Here is a 23711-nt window from a genome sequence, read left to right as displayed (position 1 = left end):
TGTCTGTATTTAATAAAATCACTTTTTATTTAGTAATTTACTCAGAGTATGTATTAATACCTGGGGGAGCAAACAGCTGTGCATATCTCTCTATCAGTGTTATAGAGGGCGAACTTATGCAGGGTAAAACGGATTTATCTGGGTTTAGACCCCATTGGGAGTTGGGCATCTGAGTGCTAAAGACAAGCACACTTCTATGAGCTGTTTTCAGATAAACTTGCAGCTTTGGGACAAGTGATTCAGACCCTGGGCCTGTGTTGGAGCCGGACAGGAGTGGCTGGCTCAGCAAGACAGGGTGCTGGAATCCTGAGCTGGCAGGGAAAACAGAAGCAGGGGTAGTCTTTGCACATCAGGTGGCAGTTCCCAAGGGGGTTTCTGTGATCTAACCCGTCACAGTTGTGAACCGGTATTCCAGCAGTAATTAGGAGTGGGTGCTTTTGAGGTCCAGAATGTACGAAGTAGAGAATTTGAGGGGCTAGTATAAATTTGTAAAAGGTTGAACAATGTTTAGCCCTGGTCTACACTGGGGGGGCGGGGGGGAATGGATCTAAGTTACGCAACTTCAGCTATGTGAATAACGTAGCTGAAGTCGACGTACTTAGATCTACTCACTGCGGTGTCTTCACTGCAGTGAGTCGACTGCTGACGCTCCCCCGTCGACTCCGCCTGTGCCTCTCGGCCTGGTGGAGTATAGGAGTTGACGGGAGAGTGCTTGGGGGTCGATTTATCGCGTCTAAACTAGACGCGATAAATCGACCCCCGCTGGATCGATCGCTGCCCGCCAATCCGGTGGGTAGTATAGACATACCCTGAATTATACTTTCTTAAATGTTTCCTAGATCCTGACTGGGCAAGTTAGGGGCAAAGCAGATGAGTCATAAGCCAGGATGATATCTTACAAGTGCAGGCCTAGACAGACATGGCTCTACCCCAGTACTTATTTACTCCCTTCTAGGTTCCATAATGTATTAGTTATACATTATTATCACTATTGTTATTTTTTGTATTAGTAAAGCACATACGAGCTCTACCCATGGATCAGGACGTCATTGTGCTAGGTCTGGTATAAACACAAAACAAAAAGATAGTGCCTGCCCCAAAGAGCTTACAGTCCAATTATAAAACAAGAGAACAGATAGCTACAGATAGGTGGGGGAGTGCTCTACCTGTTGTCAAGCTTTTTATAGGCATCACAGCAAAGGAAAGCTGTAAGGAGGTTTTGAAGGAGGAAAATGATGTAGCTTTGTTGACATTTACAGGAAGCAACTCTCAAGCATGAGGAGCATCATGGGAGAAAGCATGAAGGTGCTTGTTTGAAGATTTAACAAGTGGGTGATGGAAGTTGACAACATGGGCCAACTGGAGATGGGAATCAACATTTTGGTACCAAATGAGAGTTGAGAGATAGGTTGGGGATGGTTTGTGAAAGGCCTTGAAAGTGAGTGCAAGTACCTTATCTCTGATACAATAGGGAAGGAAGAGCTGTGGTTAGATGTTGATAGATGTTTGGCTGCATGCGTGTGTTCCCTCTGTGTGCCGCCCCAGCCCTGTGCAGACAGCTGGTATGGCAGACCTCAAGAGAACCACCCAATGATCACAAGTTCCATTAAGGGACGAAGGCACCCAGCTAGGTTTATTGTCGACAAAACATGGTACTAGTATCCTGAAGACTCTAGCAGACCACTAGTACATGTATGCCCATAACAATGGACCAGCTTAGTGAACGGCGGGACTTTCCGTTCCTCCATAAGGCCAGACAAAGATACTCCCTCTGAGATACATCTTTATACCCTGATACAAACAAGTTAGTACTGCCTCTTTGACATAGTTAGTTACTGCCCTCTGACTTAGCTAGTTATCATCTTGTACATGTTGGTTCAATCAAAACATCTCCATTACATACTATCATCCTGACTTTATCTTTTAGAAGGGGTCAGTGTGTTCCTGTTATCCTTGGGGAATGTTTTTGTACCATCCTTGATATCGGGATGTTCTGGTACTATTTGATATCGTGATGTGTTTGTGTGAGCACTCTGTGACTAGTACTTCTTAGGAATGTGTATTTCTGCAATATCAGCCCTGTTCTTACCAAATTCTGTGAGCAGGTCCTTCCTCATACCAGGCCTCTGATACAAGAGCTTATGTCTCAGGCTTTCTTCCTACTGAAAGAGCTTGTGAAAGGATTCAAAGAGAAGGGAGACATTGTCAAAGCGACAGGCTAGGAGTATGATTTTTGCAACAGCATTCTGAATGGATATGAACAGGGGAAGATTGCATTGGTCAAGGCCAGAGAAAAGAATGCAGTAATCGAGACCGGAGATAGTGAGAGCCTGAATGAGATTTTTAGCTGTGTGGATGGATAGGAAAGACTATACCTTAGGGATGTTATGCTGAAAATATCTGGGGTGTTACCCAGAAGCGTAGCACAAGTTTGAAATACATACAGTATAAAGCCAATATTTATAACTTTAAATACAAAAATGATACATGCATACAGATAGCATAATCATAATCAGCAAATCACAACCTTTCCATAGACACCTCACACGACAACCTTTGTACAATATTTGCTGCAAATATATAACAGTGGTTGCAACAATGATCTATGCAGTCACAGGTTATGTCAGTAATGTCACAGAGCACCAAACTCAAAAAAAAGGGCACCAAAATTCCAAAAAGAAGGGTAGCCAACATGGCTGCCAAACAACTACTAGACATCATTCAAGATGGCGATTTTAACAAATTTTTGACATTACCATTACCCAGGTAAATAATTCTATGTTTGTGACTGGAGTGAAGGAGGCGAGAGTTGTAGGAAGGGAAAGGAAGGCAAGGGAAGGTCACATTGTATTTTGTAAATTTTCCTGTTGGAAGCAATTAGCAAGATCCTGTGCAGGCAGAAGGAGAGAGGGCTTAAGGAGTGAGGCAAAGGTGGGGAAAAAGGCAGGTGGGATTGCAGGTGTGGGATTCAATTAAGGTGGAAAAATAGAATTCTTTAGATAGGAAGGCAGCAGAACAGAAGGGGGCAAGAATGAATTTGTAGTGGAGGACATCAGCCTGGTGGTGGGATTTATGCCAGAGATGCACTACAATGTGAGAGTAGGAGCAGAGGAAGAAGTCGTAAGGGTTCGCCAGGGTTGGGGGGATCGACAGGATGTATCTTGTGGTGCAAGACAGACGCAAACAGTTAAAGGTGCAGGAAAGTGAAGCATTAAGTTAAAAGTGCCATCTACACAGCTGCCTGGCCATCGGGGACAAAGTGTGTCTCTCTGACCAGAACTTGAAGAGGCTTGTAGTGGTCCCTCACTCTCAAGTGCTGAGGGAGGCCACTCCACTTCACTGCGTCAGGCAGCAGCACTCGGGCCCCACTGGTGGGGCTGAGCAGTAAGCAGTCTGTAGTTCGTACCCTCCCAGAAGAGCCAAACCACCATTAATAGTCTGGAGCTCTAGCTCCCTTAGGCAGGGCAGAGTAGTAAGCAGTCTTTTGCCCAGAGTCTCCCAACTAGGTCAGACAGCAATTAACAGTCTATCAGGGAAGGTCTGGCCCTCTGGGCAGGGCAGAGCAGGGAGTAGTCTTTAGCCTAAGCCTCCAGGCTAAGGCAAACAGCACCGAACCATCTATAGGGGAAGCTCTGGCCCTCTGGGCAGGGCAGAGCAGGAAGCAGGCTTTTGCCTAAGCCTCCTGGTTCTGTGATTCCCTCTGAATTTTCCCACAGAGGGGGGCTCCACCTGTCACCCATGGAGCCCAGTGTCAGAGCCTGAGAAGGAATCGAAGCAGAGGGTCAGAACGGGAGTCAGGGGCCAGCTGCCAGAGCCGAGGGTCAGAGTCAGGTTACCTGGAGTGAGGCAAGGCAGGAGCAGGACTGGAAACAAGCAAGTGCAGGATCTATCACAGCCATGGGAAATTCTTTGAGCAACTGATGTTGCTGCTGGTGTGCTGACTCTTCCAACTAGGTGGCATAGCCCAGTGGCTTGCAACCTTTCTGGACTACTGTACCCCTTTCAGGAGTCTGATCAGTCTTGCGTACCCCCAAGTTCCTCCTCACTTAAAAATTACTTGCTTACAAAATTAGACCTAAAAATACAAAAGTGTCGCAGCACACAATTACTGAACAATTGCTACTTTTAATTTTTACAATATAATTATAAAATAAATCAATTGAAATGTAAATATTGTACTTGCATTTCATATTCTATAGAGCAGTATAAACAAGTCATTGTCTGTATGAAATTTTAGTTTGTACTTCGCTAGTGCTTTTTATGTAGCCTGTTGTAAAACTAGGCAAATATCTAGATGAGTTGATGTACCCCCCTGGAATGCACGCCTGGTTGAGACCCACTGGCATAGCCAATCAGGCAGCCTACTACAGGCTAGCTGTGCTCGTTAGGGGGCCCAGAGACTGGCTCTGTTAATGCAATCCTTGGATCCATAAACAGGGGAATCTCAACCAGGCAGAGAGAGGTTATTTTACTACTGTATTTCGCACTGGTGTAACTGCTGCTAGAATACTGTGCACAATTCAAGAAGGATGTTGATAAATTGGAGAGGGTTCAGAGAAGAGCCAGGAGAATGATTAAAAGAGTAGAAAACACGTCTTATAGTGAGAGACCCAAGGAGCTCAATTTATTTAAGCTTAACAAAGAGAAGGTTAAGGAGTGACTTGATCACCATTTAAAATTACCTACATGGGGAACAAATATTTGATAATGGGCTCTTCAGTCTAGCAGATAAAGGTATAATAAGATCCAATGGCTGGAAGTTGAAGTCAGGGCTGCCGAAAGCAGGTTCGGGCCCCGGTGAAATTTTTTTTTCAGGCATCCCCAGGCAAGGGCGGACTGGCTAAATCAGGGCTGACGGGGGCTGACGGGGAAGCCGGGGAAGCCAGGCCCGGAATTTTTTCGGGCACCCCAGCAAGGGTGGACTGGCTAAACAGAGCCGACGAGGGGCGGGGGAGGGGGGAAGCCAGGCCCCCTTCCGGACCGCCGGGCCCCGGTAATTTGTACCGGCTTCCCCCCCCTCTCGTCGGCCCTGGTTGCAGTTAGACAAATTCAGACTGGAAATAAAGGTGTACATTTGTAACAGTGAGGGTAATTAACCATTGGAAGAAATTACCATGGGTCATGGTAATTTTCCATTACTGGCAATTTAAAAATCAAGCTTGGATGTTTGTCTAAAAGACATGCTCTAGGAATTAATTATTGGAGAAATTCTATGGCTTGTGTCATATAGAAGGTCAGACTAGATGATCATAATGGTCCCTTCTGCCTTTGGAATCAATGAATTTCTGTGAGAAATAATCCTTAATGGGACAATGTCAGCTTGAAATGTAATTTTAAAAAAAGATTTAAAGATAGTTTCAGTAACTAAAGCCTTGTACACACAATGCTACTTTTTGTGGCAAAATTCTTCTGTTTTGCTGACAAAATAAAACCACTTCCCTGAGCTGCATAGAGGTTTTTGCGGCAAAGTTAAAGTGACAAAGCGTCAGTGTAGATGCTGCCGTTTGTTATATCACCGTAACTGGCCTCCCCCAATATCCCATAATGACCGCTGTGACCATTCTGCTCACTGTTTTGAACTCTGCTGCTCTGCAGGAATGCGCCCCTCCCCTTTCAAAGCTCCAGGAAGTTTTGACATTAATTTCCTCAGCCTGGAGAGCTCATATGCTGAGCATGCCGCTCCCGGCAGGAAAACAGCAACCTGCTCTTCTGCCTGGACTACAGGGGAGGGATGGATCATTGCTCTGGGGGCTGAGGGATGTGGGAAAATTCAGAGGGAATCACAGAACCATTAACGTGGAATCCTGCTCTCCCTGGCACTAGGAACACAGTGGCAGGCAGAGAAGGCTGCTGCTGCCAGTGGGAGAGACTGCTATGCTGTGCCGAGCCAGGGAGGGAGGCGGGGCCTGATGTGGGGGCAGGGGTGTGTCCCCTTCCCCCTGCTTCAGGATTAGTTGGTTCTGGCTGCTGTCTGAACTTAAAAAGACAGCATGCCGACACCCTCACTCTCCCACAACTTGCCCGCTCCGCCACACGCGCTCTCTCGCATACTCCCCCTACACCACACACTCTGTCTCTGTCTCTCCCACACACACACACACACACACACACACACTCTCTCTCTCTCTCCTCCAACACCACTTCAGTTGAAAAGTGGCTGGCAATCTAGTAGGATGGCCATGGAACAATGGGATTGAGAAACCTGCATCATGTGATGCTGTGCCTGCCCCATGAGGCACTGCAAACCCTCCCCAAAGCACCCTGCAGCCAGTTGCACAGTGGGATAGCTACCCACAGTGAACTGCTCTCTGTGCTGATGCAAGAGCTGCTTGTGTGAATGCACTCTGCTGACACTAAGAGCATAGTGTAGACATATTCATATATGAAGATATACCTATCTCATAGAGCTGGAAGGGACCCTGAAAGGTCATCGAGTCCAGCCCCCTGCCTTCACTAGCAGGACCAAGTACTGATTTTGCCCCAGATCCCTAAGTGGCCCCCTCAAGGATTGAACTCACAACCCTGGATTTAGCAGGCCAATGCTCAAGCCACTGAGCTATCCCTCCCCCCCACGGTTTAATTAAATTAAATTAAATTAAATTACAGCAGTTTAATTAAAGCAGTTGCTGTATGTCGGCATAACTTTTGTCGACAAAACTCTGTAGTGTAGACAAGGCCTAAATCTGCCCCAAGTTTCGTGATTTTACAATCACATTTCCTATTTTTCAAAAGAGTCTCTCTCTCTCTCTCCCCTTGTGTAAAAGACCCACACAAACTAGGGAATTTGACTATGTGCAAAATGCTGTTAAACAAACTGAAAAGAAAGCCAGAAAAATATACTTTTTAAAATGACTTTCAGTGATTAATCATCATTAGGTGTTTATTGTAACAACTGTACAGTAGATAAAAAGTTTTCAAACTAAAGTGAGATTTCTAGCATTATATTGTCTCTGTGAATAAGCAGATAACCATTTTCTGCGTTTGCAGTATTTTCCACATTGTCTTAAAATGCAGCTTCATTTAAAACACATTGCAGTATTCCAACCACAAGGTGCCAAAGACACAGGTAAAAGTAACAGGTTTCAGATTAGCAGCTGTGTTAGTCTGTATCCGCAAAAAGAACATGAGTACTTGTGGCACCTTAGAGACTAACAAATTTATGCTCAAATAAATTTGTTAGTCTCTAAGGTGCCACAAGTACTCCTGTTCTTTTTACAGGTAAAAGTAGCAATATCTGTGTTGGAAAGAAAAGGCTGCTACCTGGACATCCAGAAGCAGTTGGGCAGCTAATGATTCACAGATTGCTGACATGAGAGAGGCATATGCCCCTAAATCATTATCACAGATATGCAGCTTCTTCTGGCTGCATTTTGATGAGAAACTCAACTGAATGAATTATCTAACTACCTAAGTGAAAACCTTGAAATGTTTATTCGCTTTTTATTATTCAGCTTCTTATACCTCTTGACATCAGTGTATTGAAGTATTTCCTTGCTGATGTAATTCCTTTATTACATTACAGTTTTTTTATATAGTGCTACTGGTCCAAAGAAGTGGATAAGGTTTATAGAAGAAATCAAGTTTATATTAAACACATTATAAAAGCATTAGCACTGCAAAATGGTTAATTTCAATTAAAAATTATTTAACATAGAAGCTAGATATTGAGTTTTAAACAGTGAATTACAGTATATGTTTACTCTTAGTAAAAGACTATATTTAAATTTAAAATTACTCTGTCCTTATTGATGACAATATAAGAAAAGACCCCAAATTTCCATGTCTTTGGTTAATTTCCTGGATATTAAAACTACCTAATAATTATACAGATATAAAATCAAATTATCCTCTGTTAATGCAGTGAACTCCTGTAATTTGTCATATAATTGCAAAATGAGTAAAGTAGTTAACTCTTATAGAAGTCTTCTGTGATTAAATACTTGGAGGAAAGTTGGTGCTGATTAAGTCGATACCCAACAACTTCTTAGTGGCAGAGTCCCAATCCTTCCCAAGTTCAAGTCGATGGCAGATGGCTGGAAATTGTCTGTCAATTCTTCTTACCCATTCCACTGCCTTCTTTACTGAAGCAAAAGCCCAGTGAATAGCACTGTATATAGAAATAAAGTGTGATTATACTGAAATATGAGAACAGTGACTTAACTGAGCAGTTACTGCAGCTGTCTACAAACTAAGTACAATCAAATGCACCAAAGGATACAAGAAGAAAATCTTGCCCTTGCCACCGAAGTCACTTGGTGGAGAAAATATCAACAATGCTTCAACCCAATCATTAACAAAAGATCTCTTTATATATATATATATGATAATTTGAGGCAGAGATTTCAAGAAAAAACAAAGTCTAGCCTGAGCAGCTTTCTTGGTCTTTTCAGAAAGCATTGTCATGGAGAAAGAGATGTAGGGTCAAATTCACCACAAATGTTTGGGCTTGTCTACATGGGGAAGTTAGTGTGGAATAAGTTAGGGAGTGATTTTAAAGTGCACTGTCTACTTCGCACAAACTCCCTGCGTGGACACTCTTAATTCGCACTGAGTGCCTTTATGAACTTTAGCTTAATACACTTCCAAAGTGTAATAGTGCAATGTAGTTAATGTGCACTAGCTACTCCAGTGACATAGGTGGCGTGAAATTAGTCCATAAAAAGCATCTCATCAAGGCAGTAATATCAGATTTGACTCTCACTTTTTGGGTCCTCAATGTGTTCACATATATGCAGAGTTCCTCCCATTTTCCTTTTCTCCCTACTATGTTTTAACCCAACATCACATTTTATTATTATGTACTACATTCCTGATTGAGGTTACAGGACAAAACCAATTTAAGCATCTCTCTAGTTTGTTTAGGTTTTTATACCATACTCATCATGTAGTAGGTGTGTGCCTTCCAGTAGCGCATTAAGCAACATGACACATCTATCATGTGTTATTTGTAACTTGTCACAGGAACCCTAGGTATATAGAGCCAGATAACATCTCCCACAGAAACACCTGAGGCAGGGAGACTACAGAGGAAGATTTCACAAGGTTTTCCTTGCTGCAAGTTCCTATAATTTTTGGGGGTGGGTGGAAGGAGCAGGAAGGTGGGGTATAATCCCCCACACTACATGCAGGGGTTAAACTCCCAGAATTCACATACCATGGGGAATCTGCTAGAGGCCGGAGCCATCTCTATGGTGTTCCTGTTCCTTCATGCGCTCCTAGATCTCTGCTGCGCTCCCCCTTCCCTTTTGGTGGAGTGATGCTGACAGGCTCCCCAGCTGTCTGGTGTTCATTGTACCTCCCCAGTAAAGGGAAGTTCCATGATGCAGAGATCGTCCATGCAAAACGTAATACAGCATGCAGCTATATTATATTGCAGAGGGTTCTCATCTGGGGACCATCTGCATTGCCCAGGCCACTTGGAGGGTTAATGGACAGAGTGGGGATTGTGGTGTGGATGATGTTGATATCAGGGGTGGATGGTCTGGTCCAGATGATCTGTGCCATACATCTAAGAGCCTCATCAAGCCCTAAAATTAATACTGTTCCCATTTACTATATAAATAAAAATTTTTTGCTGATGCAGGACATTGTTTATGTATTTCTTAATTTTATAGACCACATTTTGAAAACAAAGATTTTGTTGTAAGAAGCAATGCATCGACACTGTCAGTTATACTTTTCATTAACAGTCATATGCTGTAGTATATTAGTTACCAATACCCAATAACTATTCATTTCACACATGTTAAAATGTTCAGCAGTTTACATTCATACATTAAATATTTAATGTATGCATGAATCTAAAGCACACCTTGAAGTGGGCGAATCATCCAGTTTCATTAGAGATTTGAAGGTTATCCCTTCCAGTTGCTGATTATAACGTATGAACTGCAGCACCAAAAGTGTAGCAATCAACTGCAATACTTCTCTTCCTTTAGGACCTAAAAAAAGAGGGAAAAGGGTGTGATTCCTAGTATAATTGTTACTTGTTAACATTAATATTAATATTAATACTTGTCAACAAAGTTAATATTTGATATTTTGTAGTACTTACTGTCAAAGTAATAGTCATGCTCACAAAATCTAGTTATCCTAATGCTGTTTAATTTTGTTTCATTACCCAATATACACAATAATCCATGCTTTTTTAAAAACAGTTTCAGAGACATATAGTTCGCTGCGTTGGAGTCAGAACTCAAGGGCTGGCAGTGTGCTGCTGGGTTTTTGTGGTTTGGGGTTGCTTCCATCATGTTCCACTTAGGTCTTTGTGCAAGCAGCAAGGGGAAACTTGTACAATTTCTGATCTCTGATGAAGCACTGGAGCAGCAGCTTTGGTAAGACAGTGATTAAAGTGCACATCTCAACCCAATTTTTATTTTTGCCCAGTTTGCACTCCCCATGCACACTTTAAGCACTGTCCCCTAGTGATTCAGAGAGGACAAACTTTGTTCATGTTAATTTTCTCCCTGGCAACAGCACAGAGCAATAGCTGAAAAGGAAGAAGGAAATGTGTACATGAAAGATGTAAACAACATAATGGGAAGGGGTGGGAAGAAGCAGTACATCAGTGTAGTTTGGAATGTATGTGTGAACAAAAAGACAATCCCTGCCCCAAAGAGCTTACAATCTAAACAGACAACACAAACACGTGATGTGGAGGGAAGGGTATACACACAGAGTGAACAATATGATGGCAGCAAATGTCCTTCTTCTTCAACACTTAGCCAGACAGTTGGCCGTAGCGATCATTCGCCATTTGGTCCGTTCCTGCACAACCGCAAAGGATTGACAGCCTGAGAGTCCAACATCGGAACAGACTTGATGAACCCATGTAATAGGAGGTCTGCCTCTGGGCCGCCTCCACACCTCGGTTGGTGCAATTTTATCCCGGATGTTACAAGCCACCCGGAGAATGGCGTTCGCTGGAATGTCTTGTGGAATCCTTGTGACATGTCTGAAAAGCATAAGGTGCCGCGTGCGGGCAATGGCACCAGTAGTCTGTAGACCAGAACAACCATAAACATCTGCATTACAGATGAAGTCATTCCACTTTATGCCCAGTATATAATGTTGACATTTTGTGTGGAAAGCATCCAGCTGGTCCCTGTTCACTTCTACCCTCAACCAATCTGCTGAGCAGACGATTGGCTACAGGCATCCAAATGCCATGCTAGTTCCATTTTTATGGAGGGGAGAGGTAGCAGGTCAGCTAAATGGAAAGTGAAGGGAAGAGGGTGAGGGAGACAGGGCAGGGTAAAAGAGGGTATAAGGGGCAACAAGTTTGGGGTAAAGCTAAGGTGAAGAGACTGAGGGAGAGGAAGGGAGTTTTGAAGCAAAAAGCCATTCAGCACAGGGCAGAGAAAGTCTAGTCAAAACCACAGAAAGTTCTCCGAGGTCCCTGCTTTGTATGCCTGTCACTAGTGGCTGGAGACTCTGGCTGGCTCCTCTTTGCTGTTTATTTCCAAGCCCACATGAGGGGGAGAGTGAGAAGGGGCACTACCTAGGTCCTACTGCCCCCAGAATATAGGGAGGACTCCCCTGCATAGTTTTGGGTCCAGCAGGGTGCTGGGGGAGGGATGGCCTCAGCTGGGTACCATTTTGCCTTCCTCTCCATTATGTAGAAGCGACCCCACCTTTCTGAGGATGAAAGTGGGAACATTTGAGTCTGATTTTTTTTTTCTAATACAATTAAACATTTCAGAGTTGCTTAATCTAGCATGTATAATAACCAGGACAAAAAGAACCTCCACTGCTGCCCAAATATGCTGCCTCCATAGGACAGGCACACAGCAGCCAGGACACTGAAAGAACGCTCTAGCAGAAACTTGAATTTTTAAAAATTAGTAACGTCAGAAAACTTCAAATTGATAGTGTCTATTTAAAATCCAGGGTGAGCCAATCTTAAACCATTGTTAGGAATATGGAAAATATACATTAATATAAGCTCTACTGCACACACATGGTTATTACATTTAAAAAAACAAAAACAAACCATTAACTGTAATACCGTCCAGCTACTTTTAATGAATGAGAAAACAACTGATTTACCTAGGGACCAAATGCCTTTTTTTGCAAGGAATATATTGGTTAAATAATCCACATCAAGATCCAAAATAACCCCAAGTTCTGGGCTGAGATTCCAAAAGCCATCCTGTGAAATAAACCAAACAAAAAAACAGACAAAGGTCATTCAAGACATTGCAAAATTCACATTAGAAATATCAAAGTACAGCTAGGAAAGTAATTACAATAAAATGTTCAAATGACTTATGCAAAAAATATAATAAACTTTCGTGAATTAGTCAGTGATCCACAAACTTTAAGATCTAAAATTCAAAAGCATGATGTATCGACATCATAATTTTAATCAGTGTAGCTAAAATGGATTCTTACTGTGAGCCTATTCCTTAACCAATCCACATACTACCTGGCCGCAGCCAGCATACCAACAGTGACATATGTACCACAGTTGGAGAACCTCTGGAATAAATTATCTGACCAATCCTACATCAATGGAGTACTAAAAACAAACCAATAAGATGAATGCAAATCATTAGCTTCTTTCCATTATTTATCCCACGTACAGTAATGTGTTATTTGCAATGACATGTGTGGGTTAGAATAATGAGTGTGGCGCTCTGACTGGGAAGTGAACCTCTTGTGGGATGGGGAGGTTGAGACAGGGGCGCAAAGCACAAGAGGTGGGAACATTGAGTTTCAGAGGGAAGTGGGGCAGCAGTGGTGGCATCAGCAGCAAGTTCTTTATTTTCAGATACTCAATTAGATACAAACCAAACAAACAAACTATTAACTTGCAAAAAGTTTTAAAATAAATAAATAATTTGAAAATTACCCTAAAAATAATGCTCAAAGTAGAGTACTTCCCCAACTGAATTCAGCAGAAAAGGATCCACTCCACTGAGAAAACAACAGCCTCCATGAAATTAGTAAATGTGCTATTTGTATTGTGAAATACAATGTTAAGTTTATTAAATCCCATTCCATTTTATTTGACACGAGATTGGAAATTCTGATAAGTAGGAAAGAGACACATACTAGACAGTTTGCTACTCTCAAAACAGGCGGAACACAAAGCTTTGTACTTTCACATTCAAATCAAAATGTGTCCCAGTTGGTAAGTATAATGATCTCGAAATCAAATCTGATTTTGCATAATTTTAAAAATATTGATTCTCTAATGTTAAATATTCAGTAGGCTAAATGTTTAGTCTGGCCTGAACTGGAACTGCATTTTTGTTCTTGCAGCTTTACAAGAACAAAAAACTGCAAGTGCAATTTTATGTCCATAGTTACTTGTGGACACAATTAAGGTAATTTAGATGACTAAATATCTGATTTAAAGGCATAATCAGGTAAACACAAAGTAACATTAAAATGGAGGCAAGGTGCTGGAAAATCTGTCCCATTAAACTTAATTACAGTAGTAAATTACATTGTGCTAGAAACTTTTTTTCTTTAATGAATACTCAGGTTTGGCAATCCTGCAGGAATTCTATATATATAAAAAATGTTGTAACTCACTGGATTTGACCCCAAAGTGAAGAACAACTGCTATAGACAATACTGCTGAAGGCTGTTACAATGACCAGAGGAGATAGCCAACAGGAGCAGCAAATGAGAGTTTTATGAGGGAGTTTAAAGAGGGAACATGAAGCCAGATATACCCAAGAAACATTCTCTAAACTTAGGCCAATAATCACTGCTCCCCTCTCCCTGCCCCCAAAAACCCTACAAGTGTAAAGAGAATGCAGCCGGAAGTCCAGCATCAAAGTGGGGGCTATCCAGTTTATTGCACTGAATGTAGCATGTATGATTACCTGCCTTGTGGGCAGGTGGCATGTGTGTGCATTCAGTGCAAGCAGCTCACAGCTCTCAGAGATCAAGTACAGGCTCTTGAGACCAGAGTGAATGAACCAGATGAGCTAAGAGAGAGAGAGATGTACGTAGCGGAGATTTTCCAGGATACAGTAGAACAGTCCCTCTCCCAGTATGACAGCCTCTGTGCTATTGAGGAGGTTGAAAGACTAGGGGAAGGAAAACATCAAACTGGGGTAGAGGGAAATAATCCCATAGTTAGGATTCTCCTTTCAGATGATATCATGGTATCCTCTTGCACCGAGGATGCCTGTCCAGGGGAGGGGACCCCAGTTATTAGGAAGAGACAGTGTGACAGAATGTACCCGTGTCCACACAATTGTAATATTTTTTTGTACAAAGCATGTCTTGTAAGGTATCATTTGAAAATTCATAATTTGCTAGTAAATATTGTCCTGATGAAATATGTGTGGCAACATTGTATGTTAAGTTATAAGATTTCCCTGTATGATGTTATTAACACATGTTCCAAACCACAGCCCTACCCAAGCAGAAGTTGGTGAACAGGTCTATCTCAAACAAAGGAATGTGTGCTGTGCTTAATTCGAATTTAAGCAGAAAACAGAGTCATCAAGCATGAAGGGAAACAAAGAAAGCTGAAACTGGTGAGGAAAAAGCAGCAGGAAACATCCTTCCCCACAGACTTTTTGTCTCTTGGTACCCAGCTGGAAATGTTTTTTAAGAGGGGAACTGAAACTATAAAAAAAAAAAGGGACACATCCCACAACACCTCCTCTCCCCGCCTATCGCACTAATGCAACCTGAAGCGACAAAGAAAGCATTCATTGGACTCTGGGAGAAGGGGTCCTGACTTAAAAAGTCTGGTCAGTAAGACTGCTGAAAGCTTGTGGTGAGAAAACTTTGCTTTGAATTTAACATAGTTAAGATATTCACCAGTTGAGTTTTATCTTTATTTTTCTTATAACCATGTCGGACTTTTATGCCTCATTACTTGTACTCACTTAAAATCTTTCTCCTTGCAGTTAATAAACTTGGGTTTTTTTTGTTTTATCTAATCCAGTGTGTTTAAATTGAAATGTATGGGAAACTCCATTTGGGGTGGCAAGTTGTATGCATACTATTTCTATTAAAGAAATAACAGACTTTATATAACTTCTATTGTCCAGGAGAGGGCTGGGCAGTAAAGGACATACATTTCTGGGGGGAAAACTAAGACTGGGGGTATGTTGGAGTCACGCTGCAGTATAACCAAGGCTGGTGAGAGCTGGAGTGTAACCCAAATCTGGTTGGCAGGCCGCAGTTACACACAAAAACTCAGGGTATGGCTTGCATGCTATTTGTGAGCAACCCAGGTGGGAACTCCTTCAGCAAGGCATCGTAAGGCATCCAAGATTGCAGGGCAACGGTGGCATAGCTACTCTTTACTCTAGATCAGTGGTCTCCAACCTTTTTATGCACAAGATTGCTTTTTGAATTTAAGGGCAACCCAGGATCTATCTCGCTCCTTCCCCGAGGCCCCAGCCCTTCCCAAAGCCCCGCCCTGCTCACTCCATCTCCCCCTCTCTCCGTCACTCGCTCTCCCCCACCCTCACTCATTTTCACCGGGCTGGAGCAGGGGGTTGGGGTTCGGGAGGGGGAGCAGGCTCTGGGCTGGGACCAAGGGGTTTGCAGTGTGGAAAGGGGGCTCCAGGCTGAGCCTGGAGCAGGGGATTGGGATGCAGGAGGGGGTGAGGGGTACAAGCTCTGGGAGAGAGTTTGTGTGCAAGAGGGGGCTCCAGACTGGGGCAGAGTGTTGGGGTGCAGGAGGGGGTGCGGGTGCAGGCTCTGGGAGGGGGCTCAGGGCGGGGGCAGAGGCTTGGGGTACAGGAGGGGGTATGGATACATGGCTCTGGGAGGAGGGTTGGGGTGTGGTCTCCCGGCAGGGGGGGTTCACTTACCTCAGGCAGCTCCCGGTTGGCGACGCAGCAGGGCTAAGGCAGGCTCCCTCCCTGTTCCGGCCCCATGCTGATCCCGGAAGGGGCCAATGTGCCCCTGCAGCCCCTGGGAGGGGCACGTGGGTACGCACACTGCTCCTGTCTGCAGGCACTGCCCCTGCAGCTCCCATTGGCCACCGTTCCACATTCCTGGCCAATGGGAGCTGCAGGGGCGGTGCCTGCAGACAGGGGCAGCGCACAGAGACCCCTGCCCACCGTCCCCTTCCCCGGGGCTGCGGGGGTGTGCTGGCCCCTTCTGGGAGCAGTGTGGGGCCGGGGCAGGCAGAGAGCCTGCCTTAGCAGCAGCCCCGCTAAACCACCAGACTTTTAGCGGCCAGAGATTGTGATTGACTGGGAAAGTCTCCAGGATCAACCAATCGCGATGAGGAAATTACTCACTTTGTGCAGTAACAATGGTTCTTTGAGATGTCTGTCCCTAAGGGTGCTCCACTGAAGGTGTATGTGTGCCCCTGAGCCTCTAATTGGAGATTTTTGGTAGCAGTATCCGTTGAGACCGCATACATGCTCTCCCTCCCTCATGGTCTGCCTCGAGGCTATCTAGCGCTGCACGGGCGAAGTCCCCTCACTTCCCTCTCCACCCCAGAGCCCTATAGAGAACTCCAAAGTAGAGGGGAGGAGGGCTGGTTGTGCAGCACCCATAGGGACAGACATCTCAAAGAACCATCAATACTGTACAAAGTGAGTAACTTCCTCTTCTTCGAGTAGTGTTCCTATGGGTGTTCCACTATATGTGACTCCCGAGCAGTACCCACCACTGGAATATGAGATTTCAGAATGGAGTCTGTCACTACAGAGTGTACTGTGGAGTCAAAGATGGCATTGGGGGCCAAATCTTAAGTGATCGCATAATGTTCTGCAAAAGTATGGGCAGAGGTCCAAGTCATTGCTCTACAGATTTCTGAGATAGGGATATCTTTAAGTAATGTGACCGAGGTAGAAATTTACCTCGTGGAGTGCGCATGGACTCTGGATGGAAGCAGGTTGCGTCCTTGATAACAGTGATTAATGCAACCAGAGACCCATTTGGATAGTTTTTGAGCCAATATCACAAAGATTTTGGATCTTTCTGTGGACGAAAGGAAGAATTTAGGGGATTTCCTAAAGTCCTTAGTCCTGTCCAAGCACAATGCTAGTGTCCTTATGCAGAATCATCTCCCTGTTGTCACAATACAGTTTTGGGAAAAAACAGGGAGATGAATCTGTTGATTCATATGGAAAGTGCAGAGAAAGTAGGGAGAAACTTGGGATATGGCCTTAGGGTTACTTTGTCTTTAAAAAAGGCCGTGAATGGTGGGTGTGCCATCAGGGACGCTATTTCTCCCATGTGCCTAGCTGAGGTAATGGCAATTGGAAATGCTGTTTTTATGGACAGGTGTAAGGGAGAGCAAGTTTCCATGGACTCAAAGGGAGGTCTAGTCAAAGCCCTGAGAACTAGATTAAGATCCCAGACTGATGCGGGAAGAGATTCCCAATGCCTTTAAGGAATCTACGCGTCAGTGGGTGAGCAAACACTGAGAATCTGTCTACCCGGCAGTGGAAATCCATTTTCACTGAGAGATGTACCTTAAGGGAGCTGAGAGAGAGTTTTGACCTCTTGAGGTCTAAAATGTAGTGTAAAATCAGAGGGAGGGAAGATGAGGTTGGGTCTATGTGTTTAGAATGACAACAAACTTGGAATCGTTTCCATTTTGCAGGCGAGTATGTCGAGTGGTCAACTTTTGGCTGTGTAGCGACATGTCTTTGCTCATCAGAGCATTCTGCCTCTAAGCCTTGGAACTAAGAAGGAGCCAAGCCTGGAGGTGGAAGAACCGCAAGTTGGGGTGAAGGATCAGCCCACTGTTTTGAAAGAGCAGGTGAGTAATGTGCCGAAGAGGAACAGGAGGGCATATTGCCATCTGTGTCAGGTAAGGGAGCCAGACTTGTCATGGCCAGGAGGGGCAATCAGAATAACACTCGCTTTATCTCACTGAATGTTCAACAGGACCTTGGACAGAAGAGGAAATTGATGAGGGCGTTTCCCAGTGAATGTTTCCCCAGGCCGGCCCTGGAGCAGTAATGACATTTTTTGTTCTGGGAAGTAGCGAAGAGATCCATAGTCAGAGTTCCCCTTAGGGCAAATATATCTTGAAGCACCTCTGAGTTCAGTACCCACTCATGGTCGTGACAAAAATTCTGACTGAGACTGTCGGCTGTCATGTTCTATATCCCTGGTAGATAGACAGCTGAGATAAGCACATTGTGATGGGTGCATCAATTCCAAAGTTTGAGTGCTTCCTTGCAGAGGGAGAGAGATCTGGCACACCCTTGGTGATTTATGTAAAACATACAGGTCATGTTAAGTCTATCATGACTTTTACATGGGTGTTCTTGATGAAAGGCAGAAAGTGTGCACAGCATTCCTGACAGCCTTTAGCTCCCAAAGAGTGATATGGAAGGTCACTTGCCCTGAACCTTGTGGTTGTGTAGGTGAGCTCCCCAGCCTATTAGGAAAGCATTAGTCCCAGGGTGGTAAGTCTGTGTAGTGGGAGGAACGCTCTCAAGGTTGGTGCTGATAAACTCCAGTTGCTGTACCGGGGTTCGTGCACCGCTAAAATGAAGAGAACCTTGGAGAATACCCTGGGTGGAGCAGTCTGAACTGATAACAGTCCTGCCCCAAAGGTAAACCATAGGAAATCTCCTGTACAATGGTTATATTGAGATATGGAAGTAGACATCTTGTAGGTCGAGTGCTGTAAATCAATCTCCTTGCTCTAGAGCTGGAATAATGACTGCTAGTGTGACCATCTTGAAAGTCTGCGCCTTCCCGTATTTGTTTAATACCCTTAGATCTGGAATGGACCTCCAACCTCCCTTCGCTTTGGGGATCCGGAAATAATGAAAGTAAAACCCCTTGCTCCTGAGTTGCACCGGAACTGGTTCAATGGCCCCTAGCCATAACAAATGATATATTTCCTGATGAAGTAGGTTCTTATGAGAAGGGTCCCTGAAGGGGGACAGGGAAGGAGGGTTGGAATGGGGAGGGACATGAATTGAATGGCATAACTCTTCGAAATAATCTCCAGGACCCATCTGTCAGAGGTGATATTCTCAAACTGCTGTGAAATAGGGCCAGGTGACTTCTGAAGGTGACAAGTGTGTAGGTGGCAGCTGATGTTGCAAGGTATAATTGTTCAGGCCCTTGACCAACCTGTCAAAAGCGCTTAGAAGAGGCGGTTTGAGAGATCGCAGACTGGGGTGTGGTCTGCTTCTGAGCTCTGGTTTTCTTACACTGTGGCTAATAACAGCCCTGAGATGGTGGGTATTGAGGAGATTGTGACCTGTGCTGTGGCTGAGAGGTATATCTTCTCTTCTGTCCCGCAGTGTAGATTCCTAGGGAGTGTAATGTGGTCCGGGAATCCTTCAGGATGTAGGGAGAAGAATCGGTCTTCTCTGCAAAGAGTTTGGGCCCTTCAAACAGGAAGTCTTCTGCAGAGCTTTGGGAAATGCAGAAAGGTGTAGCCAAGAAGCCTGTCTCAGTACCACTGTCCTGGAGACTGGGCGGGCTGCTGTATCAGCTACATCCAGTGCTGTCTCTAGCACCAGTCTGGCTATTAACTGACCCTGTCTAAGAATGGTCTGAAACTGCTCCTTGTGTGTCTCCAGTAAATGCTCCAGAAACGCATTGAGTTTCCCATAATTAATAAAATTTTATTTGACCATGACAGTTTGGTAATTCACGACTCTAAACTAATGTCGCCGGCAAATTTGCTTCTTTGGGAGGGATGTAGTACTTTTTTTTTTTTAATTATTTTTATTTTTGGCTCTGTTGCTGGTTAGTGCGATGGAGGCTGGTGTCTGCTGGATGACTTTGGTAGGATCTAGAATAGCCTCATTAATTGGGAAGGCAACTCTGGATGAGGAAGAGGTGTGCAGAATATTCACCAACTTGTGGTGTGTATCTGCCACCTCCTGTAGAGGAATCTGCAGCTCATCTGCCACTCTCTTGGTATGATCCAGCAAGTTCTTAAAATCATCACCTAGTGATGGCGGGGGGAGGCATTACAGCCTCATCTGGTGGAGATGAGGAGAAGTTTGCTTGGGGGGGTAGCTTCCCCTTCGAGTCTTTCTTCCTGTTCTGAAAAAGCTTCCTCCTCCCCTGGCTCAGGGGCTCTGGACAGCCAGGCTGTAGGAGACCATCTGGTGGACTCTCTCTGAGAGACACTGGACAGCTGCAACATGTGTGTATGTTGCCCAAGGATTGCAATATGGCCACGGGGGTGGGGGGGGAAGGAGGGCAGGCTTGGGCAGAGGGGTTACTCCAGGGGGCCTGTATCACAATTGTGGGTTGGCTCGATGGAATTGGGGAGGACCCTTGTATTGTGATGGTGGGCCACGATGAGGAGTCAGGGAAATGACCTCCTCCTGGCCACTGTTAGAACGGTCACTGGGTAAGGGCACATTTCTGGGGAAGAGTCAGCATGGCTTTTGTAAAGAGAAATCATGCCTCACCAATCTATTATAATACTTTGCGGGGATAAACAAACATGTTGACAAGGGAACTCCAGTAGATATAATGTACTTGTACTTTCAGAAAGCCTTTAACATGATCCTTCACCAAAGGCTCTTAAGCAAAGTAAGCAGTCATGGGATAAGAGGGAAGATCCTCTCATGGATCAGTAACTGCTTAAAAGACAGGAAACAAAGGGTAGGAATAAATGGTCAGATTTCACAGTGGAGAGAGGTAAATAGAGGGGTCCCTCATGGGTTTGTATTGGTACCAGTGCTGTTCAACATATTCATAAACAATCTGGAAAACGGGGTAAGCAGTGAGGTGGCAAAGTTTGCAGATGATACAAAATTGCTCAAGAGAGTTAAGTCCAAAACTGACAGCAAAGAGATACAAAGAGATCTCATAAAACTGGGTGACTGGGCAACAACATGCCAGATGAAATTCAATGTTGATAAATGCAAAGAAATGCACATGGGAAAACATAATCCCAACTATACATACAAAATGTAGGGGTCTAAATTAGCTGTTACCACGCAAAAAAGAGTCATTGTGGATAGTTCTCTGAAAACATCTGTTCAATGTGCAGAGGCAGACAAAAAAGATAATCGTAAGTTAGAAACCATTAGGAAAGGGATAGATAATAGGACAGTAAATATCATCATGCACTATAAAAATCCATCGTAAACTCACACCTTGAATACTACGTGCAGTTTTGGTTGACCCATCTCAAAAAATATATAATTGAAAAAAAAAATACAGAAAAGGGAAACAAAATTGATTAAGGGTATGGAACAGCTTCCATATGAGGGGAAATTAAAAGGACTGGGACTGTTCAGCTTAGAAAAGAGACGACTAAGGGGGATATGAAAAAGGCCTATAAAATCATGAATAGCGTGGAGAAAGTGAATAATGAAGTGTGTTATTTACCCCTTTACATAACACAAGAATGAAGGGTCACCTGATTCAATTATTGTAAACAAAGCAAACAAAATGAAGTACTTCTTCAAACAACACACTGTCAACCTGTAGAACTCATTACCAGGGGATGATGTGAAGGCCAAAATTATAACTGGGTTCAAAAAAGAATTAGATAAGTTCATGGAGGACAAGTCCATCAATGGCTATTAGCCAAGATGGTCAGGGATGCAACCCCATGCTCTGGGTATCCTAAGACTCAGACTGCCAGAAGTTGGGATTGGATGACGGGATGGATCTGTAAATAATTGCTCTGTTCTGTTCATTCCCTCTGAAGCATTTGGGCCCAAGCACTGTCAGAAAAGAGAATAGCAGGCTATATGTACCATTGGTCTGATCTAGTATGGCTGTTCTATGTTCTCACTCTAGCTCCCATTAATACTTTACTAAAGACTCTGACTGCTTATTAATTGTACCAGAACACTGAGTTGAAGATTTAGAAAATTTATCTTATAATTTCAGCAGCTCAAAAATATTGAGACACATCTCTTGGTTGTGAGGAGGCTTTTTTGAGGATTCCTAGTCTGATCACTGGAGCTGCCAATGAAATCAACAAATTCAACCAAGATTTTGTCTCATCATGTATCTTACAAAATTAGATTAAAAACTAATAAGAAAGATGAATTTGCACAATGCAAACCTGCTTATCTGATGGCAGGACTGAATGGTCTCAAAGTGCAACTGTTTTTTGAATAAACTGGCTTTCAAAAAGGCAGCATATTGGAAATTGATTTCTTTCTGAGTAAATCCACAGTATAAATTAAATTGTATGATAGGGTGGCTGCCCCTCATTGGCAGAAAAGGGGTTAAAAAGCATCCCTAGGGAGGCTGTGCTGGAGGCAGCCAATCAGAGAAGGGCTGTAGGGAGGAGCCAAGCAGGGCCAAGCAGGCCCATATAAAAAGGGAGCTGCATGGCAGAGAATGCAGTTCTCTGCTGGGAGCCCAAGGAGGAAGGACTGTGTCCCTGGAGGGCTGAGAGAACTGCCAGCACCCTGGACAGAGCAGTGCTGCTAGCAGGGACCGGGGGAATGGAAGACAGCTCCTGGCTGGCTGCTGCGGTTTGCAGGCTGAGGCCCTGAGGAAAGGGCAAAGAGAATGCTGGGGCCATGAGGAAGTGGCCACACAATCCACTGCAGTAGCCACTAAGGGAAGTGGCTGAACAGTGGACTGCAGGTCCCCTGGAAGGGGGGAGCACAGTGTGTGGCACGGCCGGAGGGCTGTGTCGCTGAAGAGGACGCCATGGTCCTTCAAAAGATGTGGGTCCTAGAGCAGGAGTGACGGCAGCGAGGCACTACCCGAAGAGGGCACACTAACATGCAGAGCTAATTCCCAAGACAGCCTGCAGGAGGCGCCAGAGTGGTCAGCGCACCCTGTCAGAGATACCAATATTGTTATTTATATTGAGGAACCATGAGGAATACCAAGTAAATTCTCCTGTAGGACCCAACAGAAGTAACTCTTCGCTAGACGTAGATTTACATTTAGATGCCAACAGAAGAACCCAAAGTACACTGTTTGTAATAAAAACAATTTAAAAAAAGTTATTCCTTGTATCTTGCTTTTAAGTAACGCAGATATGGAAACAACGGCACTGTACCTGATTTTGGAGCTCAAAAATCTGAGTCCAGGTTACAGCACTTGGTCGACTTCGTTGAATCCTCATTTGTGATGATGTTTTACCAAGCTTTTTTTTCCTCATTGCTGTTAAGACAAGATCCTTTAAAAAAAAAAAAAACAACAGAAATATTCACTAAGAACCTGATTCTGCCTTATTCTTTTAAATAGTACTTCATCACACAACTAATTCCACTGAGATCTATGGGACTACTAGTGTAGTAAAGTAAGATTAATCAACATGAATAAGGGTGGCAGAAACAAGATCCAAGTTTATATCACTCCATTAAAAGTTAATTAACCTCCAAAATATAAATCACTATAAAAGAGCAGAATTTACCTCCTCTTCTTCAGCAGCCCTTGATGCGGAAGTCCAGGGCAATCAAGAGCAACTACTCCTGTTTGTTTTGGCTGCATGTTCAACATCAGAGAAAGGCAAAGCATAATTCAGACTTCTACTAACCTTGCTGAGCTCACGATGAAGTTTTTCTCTACCCTTTGGTGCAGTTTGTACCATTGGTGATCCTAGTCTTAACGTAGCTGGTGAAGCAAGAACTTCAGGAGTAACTTGTGCTTCAAAATTTGCCTTCTTCAGGGTTCTGCCCATAGGAGTAAATGAGCTCTTTATATATGAAGAAAGCCCCTGAGTGAATTCAGGAGGGCAAGGAGGAGGGCAAGGAGCTTGGCCAGGAAGAGGAGGAGGAGGCCAAGAAGCTTGGCCACCAGGAAGAGGAGGAGGAGGAGGAGGAGGGCAAGGAGCTTGGCGACCAGGAAGAGGAGGA

At 44.1% G+C, this 23711-nt stretch overlaps 1 protein-coding gene across 1 annotated transcript in view; it reads right to left on the bottom strand.

Annotated features, from left to right (window-relative positions):
• Nucleotides 1-7533: 7533 nt before the first annotated feature.
• Nucleotides 7534-23711, bottom strand: part of PARP4 (poly(ADP-ribose) polymerase family member 4) — a 113173-nt gene continuing 96995 nt past the window's right edge. Inside the window, exons 34-38 of the mRNA XM_029911952.1 lie at nucleotides 23393-23635; nucleotides 22913-23032; nucleotides 12049-12151; nucleotides 9812-9941; nucleotides 7534-8107 (exon numbers count right to left, since the gene is read on the bottom strand). Of these exons, the coding sequence (XP_029767812.1) occupies nucleotides 7933-8107; nucleotides 9812-9941; nucleotides 12049-12151; nucleotides 22913-23032; nucleotides 23393-23635 (771 nt within the window). The 3' untranslated portion in view covers nucleotides 7534-7932. The remainder of the gene's footprint in view (nucleotides 8108-9811; nucleotides 9942-12048; nucleotides 12152-22912; nucleotides 23033-23392; nucleotides 23636-23711) is intronic.

The sequence above is a fragment of the Terrapene carolina genome, unplaced genomic scaffold (genome assembly GCF_002925995.2).
Source record: "Terrapene carolina triunguis isolate 2854851 unplaced genomic scaffold, T_m_triunguis-2.0 Scaffold138, whole genome shotgun sequence".
In the NCBI taxonomy this organism is placed as follows: Eukaryota; Metazoa; Chordata; order Testudines; family Emydidae; genus Terrapene; species Terrapene triunguis.
This window is presented reverse-complemented; position numbering and strand designations above follow the sequence as displayed.